Consider the following 12505-nt stretch of genomic DNA (forward strand, 5'->3'; position numbering starts at 1 on the left):
TTCCTTTCACTTTGAAAAGCTTACCTCAGTTAATCCATGGTTGATATCCTAAGACAGCAATGCAGAATGTGGCAATAGTGAGGAAACAGCAGTGTGTTAGTGTCTAAATTTAACTATTTTCAAAGTACCATTGAAAAATCGTTTGCTTCAGTATTAAAACTACTGGGGAGAAATATACACTCTAAAATTGTACTTTCTACCTGTTGGTATTTATCAATACACTTTTAGAGCCTTTGGCATAGAAAACCTCATTACCATTTTATTTTGGAGAGGGGGAAAAATAAAGTTGGTTTATTTTCCACTCAAATCAGTAAATTGTGCTAAGAATATATGCAAGTTCAACACACACCTCATTAAAAGCACATTTCAATGACACCCCTATGTAACACAATTGACAGAATGGTACCAAGAAACTGGAAATCCTGTCTCTAACCCTGACTCAGAGTCATGAAGTCATTTTCTTCATAATCTCAATTTCTTCATTTGAAAAATGAAAAGAACACACATCATAGAATTATGTGATAATCTGAAATAAGAGCTTCAATTTGAACAGCAGACAATAACTTTTTAAATAAGCAGTAAATATAATAGACTAAATTAGCCTAAGCAGTTACATTTTGTGAGAAATGAAGAAAATACTGTTAAGAAAAAAGTATTTTCTCTCTCCTCTCGAAAGCACAAAAGCAAAAGCTGTAAAAAGATCAGTTTCCTCAGATCAGAGTTATCAAAAAAGCAACGAAACCCACAAACATACATTCACCAGACGTAAATGTGAGGGGAGATACTGGCTAATGAAAGCTAATGAAAAGGATGATTGAAAAACTGAATGTAAAGTATCAACTGCCTCACAAACACATTTGTGCTTACTTGGGTTTCATTCAGAAAATATCCAGATGTCTATCTTCTTGGGATAGTCTCACCCTAAGAATACCGGGAACCTTCCAAAGTATTACCTATTAGGGCTCTGGTGCCTTATAGGTATCATTGTGGGTTTTAAAAGCAACCTACATATAAAGGCCAAAAGTCAGAACTTTCATGTTCCTTCAGCATTCCTACATAGTATAATACAAAAGGTAAGGGAATGAGGGCCAGGAAAATGTTTCCACAATATATTATTGTCCATAATACACTATGAGCGAATGATATATTTTCTTTCCTTCAAAAAAGAAAAAAAATCCTCCACTATAATGAGTCATTGTTAAAACCCAGAAAGAGGTAATGTGCCTAAAGGGCCTTATAAATATTCTTTGCATGAGATAGGTAAGGAAGGAAACATTACAGGATTAGTCTGTTCAAATGAATTATAACCTAGAGTTTACTCAACTTGAAGGATATTTCAAGATAAAAAGGAATGGCAGGATATCAAAAATGGTATTATGAAAACCAGGTTGCTTTTATGGGTGGATCTTACTAGCCATCAATGATGTTTCATGAGCACTCACTGGGGGAATAATGCTACATTACATAATACGGTGAAGGCAGGGGGTGTCTTACAGTACAAATAGAGATGAGATGACCAACATAAATATGCATACACACACACAATAATCAAATAGTATTTATTCTGGATCCAAAACAAGACTCCACCTCCCCTCCACTTGATTCTTCATAATGAAAAAAGAATTTATCCCTTCTTTCACCTTTCCCCAAAACCTGATCACAGTACTTGTTAAAAAAAAAAAAAAAACCTAATTCTATTTCTTTGTTTACAACAGGCAGATTGGAGATTGCTCCAGGCTGAGTTTAAAGACATTAGACACCAAGGACAAAACAAAAAACACATGCTTCAGGAAAGCAACATAAACACAAACCACATTTTGCTTTTAATTCTACTCTAAAGTGTGGTAAGAAGCTACTCTCTGTACCTAGATCTAATCTACCATTGCTGACCCCTTGCCCACATCCTCCTTCTGGCTTTGAACTCCTTCCCCTTCAAATCTGACAGTCCACCATTCTTCCCACCTTCAAAACCTTCCTAAAAATCACATCTCCTCCGAGACATTTTCTCTGATTAAGCCCCATTTTCCCTTTCCTTTGTTTACTCCTTAATGAACTCATCAATGGTATTTGAGGGTTTACTGTGTGTAGAGCACTGTACCCATTCCCTCCCCACAAGAGTCTTACGCTCTAGAGGGAGTTCCCAGTTTGAAACATCCTCAGAACTACAGTATTTGCGTACCTATCTTTTTACCCTATTATTTCCCCTATCCCTACTTTATTTGAATGCCTGACTCCCCCTCTATACTGTAAGATCCGTGCAGTCTGGGATCATGTCTACCAACTCTACTGTACTGTACATTCCCAAGCACTTAGTACAGTTTTCTGCACAAGTAAGCCCTCAATAAACACTACTGATTAATTGGAAGAGCAGAAGAGCTATGGTGTCACACAAGTTCTGAGATGATAGATGAAAGTTGAGACAGAATCTAATCTTCTAATCCCAGTTCTGGGTTCTAATCCGATCTGCTATCTACCCCAGTGTTTAGCAAATACCAGCTATTATTATTAGGCTGTAATTGAAGCCACGATAGTAGATGAGTTCTCCAAGAAAGTAATTATAAAAAGGAGGGGACCTAGAACAGAACTCTGATGAAAACATACAGTTAAGGGATATGGGCCAGAAAGGGAACCAGCAAATGATAAGAGAAAAAGAGCAGCCAGAGAGCTAGGAGGAAAACTAGATGAGAATTACTTTGGTGAAACCAGGATTCTATAATGTTTCCAGAAGGAGGAAGTGGTCTACAATGTAAATGAGAAGGAGTGTGGCTTAGTGGATAAAGCACAGACTGCATGGACCTGGGGAGCCTGAAGGGCCTGCGTTCTAATTCCAGTTCTACCACTTGTCTATGTGACCTTGGGCACTTCTCTGTGCCTCTGTTGCCTCATCTGTAAAATGGGCATTAAGACTGTGAGCCCCACTTGGGACACAGACTGTGTCCAAACCTGATTATTTTGTATCTACCCCAGCACTTAGAAAAGTGCCCAACACATAATAAGCACTTAACAGATATCACACAAAAAGGGAGACTGAGAGGTCAAGGAGGATGAGAAAGAGTAGCAGTGTGGCCTAGTGGACAGAGCACAGGCTGGGAGTCAGAAGGCTTTTCAATATGGGAGTAACTTGAACATATGTGAGGGGAAGGAGTCATCAGATGGTGAGAGGTTGTTTTTAAGGTAATTAGGGAGGGGAGAAGGGGAGAAGCAAATGTTTTTAGAAGGTGAGCAGGAGATGGGGCCAGAGGTACAAGTAGTACAGGTGGGACGGATGCAGGAAGGAGAGAAAACAGGCATGCAATCTCCCCTGAGAAGATGAGAGTGTGGATGCCTGGGCAGGACAGAGTTGAGGAAGTGAGGGAGATAATTTGGGGAAGCCCACACTTAAAAGTTTCAATTTGGTTAAAACTAGTTGGCACTAGGGACAAGAGAAGTACGAAAGTCAATGGAAAGTAGTGTTGCACAGCTGAATAAAGGGCAGAACCAGTGAGGGTGAATTTACAGTGGCAGAAGTTGACTGACATCTGCATTTCCCACACCCCCATATCAAATCAAAGACGGGGATAAGCTCTAGGACCAGTGCTTTCCGTTTTGATCCCGGGAGGCAGAGGTTCGTGGAGTGGAACTATTGGATAAGGTAGCTTCATTCTTTAAGTCATCTCCTCTTTCTCTTGGGGACCAGGACTGCAACATGCCATTTTGCCTAAGGTGACCCAAGGGTTAAAACCAGCCCTATTTTAGTACTATGGAGTTCCCCCCAATCCTCATATTGGTTTCACAGGAATATGGCATAAGAATATGCATGAACAGTGAGGATTCAAAGATGAAAAATCTGAATGAAGGGAATTGAGTTTCTCCTCGGTTCAAGGAATGAGGATGGCGGGACCGTACCTCTGAACATTCCCCTGAGAAACTCAACACCCCCTGCCTACTGTACCTATGAAATATTTCTGTTTCCTTCTACCTCCAATCTGCAATTTACCCCCCTACCCTCCCACCAGTGTCTCCTCCACTAGTCTTCATGAGGGCAGGGATCATGTCTCGTATAGTTTTCTTTCAAACTTGTAGCGAAGTGCTCTGAACATAGTAGAAGAGAAGCAGCATAGCCTAGTGAATAGAGCATGGGCCTGGGAGTCAGAAGGACCTGGGTTCTAATCCCAGATCTGCCACCTTTCATTCATTCAATAGTATTTATTGAGCGCTTACTATGTGCAGAGCACTGTACTAAGCGCTTGGGATGAACAAGTCGGCAACAGATAGAGACAGTCCCTGCCATTTGATGGGCTTACAGTCTAATCGGGGGAGATGGACAGACAAGAACAATGGCAATGAATAGAGTCAAGGGGAAGAACATCTCGTAAAAACAATGGCAACTAAACAGAATCAAGGCGATGTACAATTCATTAACAAAATAAATAGGGTAACGAAAATATATACAGTTGAGTGGACGAGTACAGTGCTGTGGGGATGGGAAGGGAGAGGTGGAGGAGCAGAGGGAAAAGGGGAAAAAGAGGGTTTAGCTGCGGAGAGGTAAAGGGGGGATGGCAGAGGGAGTAGAGGGAGAAGAGGAGCTCAGTCTGGGAACGCCTCTTGGAGGAGGTGAGTTTTAAGTAGGGTTTTGAAGAGGGAAAGAGAATCAGTTTGGCGGAGGTGAGGAGGGAGGGTGTTCCAGGACCGTGGGAGGACGTGCCCCAGGGGTCAACGGCGGGATAGGCGAGACCGAGGGACGGTGAGGAGGTGGGTGGCGGAGGAGCGGAGCGTGCGGGGTGGGTGGTAGAAAGAGAGAAGGGAGGAGAGGTAGGAAGGGGCAAGGTGATGGAAAGCCTTGAAGCCTAGAGTGAGGAGCACCTGTCTGCTGTGTGACTGGGAAAGTCACACAACTTCTCTGTGCCTCAATTACCTTATCTGTAAAATGCAAATTAAGACTGTGAGCCCCATGTGGGACATGGACCGTGTTGAATCTGATTATCCTGGATCTACCCCGGCGTCTAGGACAGTGCCTGGCACATAGTAAGCGCTTAGTAAACAGCATAAAAAATGAAAATTAAAATAAACACTATTGACTGATGAAAATACAGTAGTGAACCTTTTCAGATCCCTTGCCATTCAAAATGAGCACTGCCCTCTGAGCCTTTGGTATCTGAGTAAAGGAATGTCCCCTTGCTAGCAGGGCATGTTGAGTTGGCGGTGGTGATGATCATTTGCCACGAACCAACCACACGTTCTCACCTAGTCCCTCTATAAACAGCAGTGTGCACTGGGCAGCTGGTAGGGTACAACCTGAGGTCAGAGAAAAGAATATCTCTGCTAGAGGAAACTAAGGGAAGAACGCCCCTGCACAGCACAGACCTGTACTCATTTTTCACTCTGGGTCTGGTGACAGGTTTGGGCAGGGCCTGAAAATGGTGGCTTAGGCATCTGCAAGAGTACAGATGCATTAGGTTATCTGAGAAGCAGCATGGCCTAGTGGATAAATAACAGGCATGGGAGTCAGATGACCTGGATTCTAATTCCTCTTACACCACTTGTCTACTCGGTGACCTTGGGTAAGTCACTTCACTTCTCTGTGCCTCAGTTACCTCATCTGTAAAATGGAGATTGAGACTGTGGCCCCATAGATTCAACTCTATTTGCCTGAATCCACCCCAACGCTTAGTATAGTGCCTGGCACATAGCAAGCACCTAATACCACATTTATTATTATCATCATCTGCACTGAAGTTTGAGCATTTGGACTTGGGAATGGAGTGGGATAGTCTGAAAGCGTGGAAACTATTCAAGAGACTGTGGTAATTCAGGTAAGAGATAGCTCATTTCCAGTCAAGGCATTTAGTAAGACAGGGAGATGGGGAGAGAGAAAAGCAGAGAAGGAAGTTATAGATCTGGGAAATGAAAATGGAAGAAGAGGATATTATTGCTGGCAAATCACTGGAGATGTGGAGATCAAACAATAATGAAAAGAAGAAAACAATGCTGAGGTTCTGGCCCTGGTATCCTGATGAGGAAATTGAGGTGGGGAGCAATTAAATAACTTGCCGAGAGCTATACAACAGCACAGTGCCAAAGTTGGGGCTACAATCCAGGTCCTCTAACTCCCAGTCGCCATGCTCTTTTCCACTATTCCATTTCTCATTCCTTACTTATGGATGCTCAGCAAAGTTCTGTTCTCAGCCTTCTAACTCTCCTCATTCTTCACTCATCCTCTCCGGGAGCTTATCTCCTTACATGGCTTCAGCTACAATCACTGTGCAAATGACTCTCAAATCGACCTTTTTTAAGGTATTTGTTCAGCTCTTATTATGCATTATAGAGAAGCAGCGAAGCTCAGTGGAAAGAGCATGGGCTTGGGAGTCAGAGGTCATGGGTTCGAATCCCGGCTCTGCCACTTGTCAGCTGTGTGACTGTGGGCAAGTCACTTAACTTTTCTTTGCCTCTGTTACCTCATCTGTAAAATGGGGATTAAGACTGTGAGCCTCACGTGGGACAACCTGATTACCCTGTACTATCCCAGCACAGTGCAGTGCTCTGCACATAGTAAATGCTTAACAAATACCAACATTATTATTATGCAGGAAACACTATTCTATGCACTGGGGCAGATACTAGCTAATCAGATTGGACACAGTTCCTGCCCGCATGGGGCTTCACAGTCTAACTAGGAGGGAAGACCACTTTGCCTTCAACTTCTCTGGCTTCGAACTCCAACCTTAACTTTGCATTTCTTCCTGTCTCCAAGTCATCTCATCTCAGATGTCCCACTGGCAACTCAAACTCAATGTCTATAACTGAACTTCTAACCTTCTTTCCAAAACTCTCTCCTCCTAACTTTCCCATCTCTGTCAATATGTCATTTTCTTCCCTGTCCCAGATGGCCACACCTTGGTATCATCCTTGATCCCATGCTCTCTTTCAAGCAATCATATTTTTTGAGCACTTAATGTGTGTAGAGAATAGTACTAAGCGCTTGAGATAATACAATTTCAACCCTCATATCCAATCAATTGCTGAATCCTGCAGATTTTTCCTCTAAAACATTTTCTGGATCTACTCTTTCCTCTCCATCCATACCCTGCTAGATCAGACAAATCTCCTTACTATTAGCTTCAACGCTTTTTCATAAGCTTTCCCCGTCTTACATACCAGTTCTCTGCCTAGGGCAGTAACTATATACTACACTTGCTAATTAACATCTTAAAAACGGTACAGAAGATTGACCACAGGGGGAAGAGAGGAGGAGCTAATACATGTTGAGAAGCAGCGTGGCTCAGTGGAAAGAGCACGGGCTTTGGAGTCAGAGGTCATGGGTTCGAATCCCGGCTCCGCCACTTGTCAGCTGTGTGACTTTGGGCAAGTCACTTAACTTCTCGGTGCCTCAGTTACCTCATCTGTAAAATGGGGATTAAGACTGTGAGCCCCACGTGGGACAACCTGACTCCCCTGTGTCTACCCCAGCGCTTAGAACAGTGCTCGGCACATAGTAAGCGCTTAACAAATACCAACATTATTATTATGTTTAAAATTTTTTTGGAAAAAAAAAATTAAGAAAAAATAAGATTGAAAATGGGAGAAAACTGGAAACTGAGTATGAGATCTCAGAGTTTTGATGCTTCTTAGTTTGAATGCCTTCTGGACCCTCACATGGCAGCTTTTAGGTATTGAGCTTTTTTTTTCTTTTTTTAAATAGCAATGGCTTCTCTCACAATTCCTGGTCCACACAGAACACGCACAGAAAGCTCAAGAGTAAGGACAGCGTATGGAAACTTTATGTGGAAAACAAGAAAGATGCAGATTATGAATGTCAGATTTCCAATTTCTTTAGGACCCAATGTCTAACCACCTGGTTTAATCAGATGAGTTGACATACAGCTCCAAAGATTTTTGTTTGAGATTTAGATATGTATTTTAATATATATGCATATAATATACACATATTTGCATATATACATATATAAATAGGTTTTCTGGTATTTGCATAAAATAACTCCATTTTTAATAAAAAAATTAAAGTGTAGAGAAAATACATCACGGACTCTGAAACATACCATTCCATAAGCTTGCTGTTGAACCCAATTGATGTAGTCATTTCTTATATCTATCAAGTCTTGAACTTCATGAATGTAAAATCTGTCATATTGTATAATTTGCCCCATTTTCTCATTGACCTGTGGAAAGCAAATATTACTACTTCAATCATTTTAATTGGAGGTTGGTATGCTTTTCACATAGGCCAGTACAAAGAACATTTTTGCTAGGCTGTTATATTTCTGGGGGACCTATAATAGGCTAAACCTGTAATCACTGCTCCCCAGGGAAAAAGAACAAATCAGAACAATACAAATTTCATACAAAAGCAGATAAAGTTTCACCTGGGAAGTGATTATGCCAAGGGTTCCAAAAATGCATCAAGAATATAAACAGCAGAATCAAATATGCATTTTGATCCTTGTATTTATAAAAAAGGCTTCCATTTTCTAGAACATATTTCCCTTTTTTATGCGTCTTCCCCTACCTAGACTATGAGCCCTGTGATTTGTTTATCTTGTGTCCTCCAGAGTTTAGCACAGAGCTCTAACAGATACAAAAAGTTTAAGAAATACCATATTTCTTAATATATATGTATAATGTGTATAAATATATATATATAATATATATATTGTAGTTGCATCTCTACGTTGGTATGTGGAAATCTAAGGGGGTCCTGAAATCCAAGAAGTAACTGATTTATCTCATAAAAATGGTCCATGGACCGTTCCACACACTTTGCAAATGGTAAAAGATTTCTGTCTGATTAATAAGCAAAGGATTTGGGATTGTTTTTGATACACATGGAATAAACACTCTAGATCTGCTCGTTACTTATTAAAATACGAATGAGAAACTCTACTAAAATCATTTTGTGAGGGCTCTAAGAATGGTTCAGCAATAAAGTATTCCCCCTCCTTGTAGCATTTCCATCCTTTAACTGTAGCCTGGGGAGTTTACATAAATGGAAAGACATACCAGTTGCAGTCACACTGTCTCCCTTAGCGGGCAACAAAGCATACAAAATTCCTAATAGCTAATTTTACTTGCATAGGAACTGTTTTTTTTACCACTGCTTCTCAGCTAAAATCCAGTGTGAAAGATGATAATAATAATAATAATAATAATAATAATAATAATAATAATGATAACCGTGGTAATTGTTTAAACACATACTGTGTGCCAAGCCCAATATTAAGCACTGGAATAGATACAGGATTAATAGGGTTGGACATAGTCCCTGTCCCAAATGAGCTCACAGCCTAAGTATGAGGGAGAACATTTTTTAACCCTCATTTTACAGCTGAGGAACTTAAGGAACAGACAAGTTAAGTTACTTGCCCAGGGTCACAGAGCAAGTAAGTGAGAGAGCCAGGATTAGAGCCCAGGGCCTCTGGCACCCCAGACCTGTGCTCATTCTATTAGCCATCCTGCTTCTCCAACAAATTTTCGACAGTTAAGAACTATAAATGGCTGATTTTAGGAATGGAAAAATAAATTCCCTGGTCCCAGTCCTAAGAGTCGGGGGAAGAATTTAGATTCTGACAACTGTGTGGAAAATCGGCTAGGACTGCTCGTCAAATGCAGGGAAGATAATGGATATTATGTGTGGGTGGGAGACGCTTGATGATCCAATCATACCTGTTGACTTGAAAATGTAATGAAAGAAGTCTGGTAGGTCAAGTGGACCTTCAGATCCAGCTTCACTGTGGATTACGAAATTAAATTTTGCAATTTTAGAGGGCATATAGTATAAATTTCACCCATAAACAACTTTGTGTGATACTTTTGCCTTAAAACTTAAGCCAGAAAACCTTAATACAAGGTTCCCTCTAGGCTGTAAGCTCGTTGTGGGCAAGGAACATGTTCCAGGTGCTTAGTCCAGTGCTCTGAACACAGTAAGTGCTTATTAAACACAATCTATTGGATAATTATGCCTCAATTTACAATACCCAAGGCCATTTTGAAATAAGACTACAAATAAAAGTCCAGTGGTATTGCTTCAGGGCATGAGTTCGAAAAAGTGCTCTAATTTGGGGGTCTACCTTCTTTCTAAATACAAAATGATTTGGGATAAAATATTACCTGTCAAATTTGCAAGTTAAAACAAATAGTTCTGAAATCACTCAGACATACCCTATGCAATATCTCCAAAACCTTTAGAGCAGTATGAAGAAAGGTGTTGAAAATTCTTCTTTCAGAGGGGGGAATGCCAACCTTGTAGAGTTTCAAAAGATGAACCACAACTTCTTTGAAAAGTTGTACTATCTTGAGGAAGAGTGGAGGTTCAAGTACAGACCACCAGTTTTCTGTTATTAAAGGGTGAACATATAAGTGTCATGCTTACAATCCACAATTCTCAAAATTATAGTTCTTTCTCCTAAAAGCTCAGAAAAATGGAAACAGAATGCAATAGGATTAGTGTCTTGTTGGACAAGTTTTAGCCTTAGCCTGCAGAAGACATATTCAATAGACAGAGAAAACTGGGAGACTCATTTAATCACATTTTCACAGCTGTCAATCACTAGACAACAATGAAAGGATTAAATTTAACTTCAAAGACACAAATGATTTTACAATTTTAATACTACCATCATCTTTTAATCCTTTCATTCTGAGTAACTATACAGCACAGCCCTTCATTTTCAAAGGTGAGGCAGGGCTACCAATTGCTTTATTTTTTAAGGTGTCATCTTTCCACAAACTCTTTGTAAGGATTTGTTAAGAAGGTAACTTGATGAAAATTTATTAGAGGGCTGGATAGGCTTAAAAGGACTCAGCAACTCGGTTCTCAATAAGACTACTCAAAAAACTCTATGATGTGTTTAAAACAATGCTGGGATACAGCAGGGGACCAAAATACCGCTCTACATCTTCTGTAGTTAAAAATCAAATTTTACAAATAGAAAGCTACCTCAAAACTCATTTTGAAGAGACAATGCAAATAAATTCAAGTTAAAACAGTTAATGGAAAAATTCAAGCAACATTTGATCTCAAAGATTTCAATTTATGAGAGTCTCAAGGTACTACCCAACAAAATATTTCTATAATTAACATACATTTGTACCATTTTTCTGCTAAAGGCCCAAAACTCGAATACCAAAAGAGAAACACATTCTTACCGAGTACTTTCAGTGGTGCCTTTTCTAGATTTACAAGAGCCGTTCCAAAAGGAATGGCAATGGTCGTGAAATTGTTTGCATCACTCATCAAAGGGCATTCTGGCAGAGTGAGATAAAACCTCAGTGCTTCCACATCGGGTAAGGAACTAGTCAATTTAGGAATTAGATTCTTTTCCAAACTAGCTGCCACCTAAATAGTCACAAAAATAAAAGCTATTTTATTTTCAAATGAATGTAGTTCAAAAGAGAATCAATTAAGCAAACATGAAAAAAAGAACAACGGGTAATCCTAACCTGTGCATGTCAATTTAGCGATCCCACAAATGCTAAGCATTTTCAAGATCTTATGCTCACCCACATGACCGTAGTGAAAACATTCTTGCAAGGCTCCCCTGTGACCTCAACCTAAAGCATCATTTCCACAGATCTCTAGACTGTAAGCTCGTTGTAGGCAGGGAATGTGTTCTATTTTTATACTGTACTCTCCCAAGCACTTACTGTGCTCTGCACACAGTAAGCGCGCAATAAATACAACCGACTGACAGTCCGACCCAAGCCTGGCCACTGTGGCGGGGAGGCTAGGGATGAAATAGCCCAAAGAAAGGGGATGCCAGGTGGGATCAATGCTTCTCAACTGCCAAACTACCTAAGGCACTCCACAAGGTGTACGAGTCCAGCAGGAACCCTGAAAGACAGCCGGCTAGTGTGGGAGGCAGAAACTATGGTGGCCAGCCTCTTGGTTGTCTACAGCACATTGGCATTGGGCTGCAGTCACTGACTGCAAATGGATTTTGCATATAAAATTCCTGCAAGCAGTTCCCAATAGACTGCACTCCTGCCTGCCCATTCACATGTGGCACCCGTGCCCCGGCAGGAAAATAACCAACAGGGCCAAGAGAGAAAGACTGACACAGCACCATCCATGATCATCACTATCATCCACTGATGATGACAGGTAAGGAGATGCCAACATAACGTGAACAAAAGTACAGCATCAGAAAGACAGGTTTGCAGTTAAACAAAAATCATTTATTCAATTGTATTTATTGAGCACTTACTGTATGCAAAGCACTGTACTAAGCACTTGGGAGAGTACAATATAACAAAGACACAACCCTGCCCACAGCAAGCTCACGCTAAAATAAACAGATGAATAAATAAATTACAGATATATACAGATTTATATATGTGCTGTGGGGATGGGATATGTCCTGACCATATATTTTCCCCGAATTTATTAAATCATGATTACTGAATCTGTGATTCACTGTGACTCACAACTAAAGTTATTTGTTGCTTTGCAATGAAGAGCCAACCTATATAAAGAAAAAAAGATGTCGAGGGAGCCCACTCGACCAAATGATGT

The 12505-nt window shown here is 40.5% G+C and overlaps 1 protein-coding gene across 4 annotated transcripts in view; it reads right to left on the reverse strand.

Moving 5' to 3' along the window:
- HERC4 (HECT and RLD domain containing E3 ubiquitin protein ligase 4) overlaps window positions 1–12505 on the reverse strand; it is an 89208-nt gene that overhangs the window by 13994 nt on the left and 62709 nt on the right. For 3 of the 4 annotated variants that reach the window (XM_029060286.2, XM_029060284.2, XM_029060285.2), the window contains exons 13-16: window positions 11140–11329; window positions 10153–10325; window positions 8037–8156; window positions 25–48 (exon numbers count right to left, since the gene is read on the reverse strand). In XM_029060286.2, the coding sequence (XP_028916119.1) occupies window positions 25–48; window positions 8037–8156; window positions 10153–10325; window positions 11140–11329 (507 nt within the window). The remainder of the gene's footprint in view (window positions 1–24; window positions 49–8036; window positions 8157–10152; window positions 10326–11139; window positions 11330–12505) is intronic. The other variant, XM_029060287.2, reaches the window with a different exon arrangement.

The sequence above is a fragment of the Ornithorhynchus anatinus genome, chromosome 3, assembly GCF_004115215.2.
Source record: "Ornithorhynchus anatinus isolate Pmale09 chromosome 3, mOrnAna1.pri.v4, whole genome shotgun sequence".
NCBI classification, from domain to species: Eukaryota; Metazoa; Chordata; class Mammalia; order Monotremata; family Ornithorhynchidae; genus Ornithorhynchus; species Ornithorhynchus anatinus.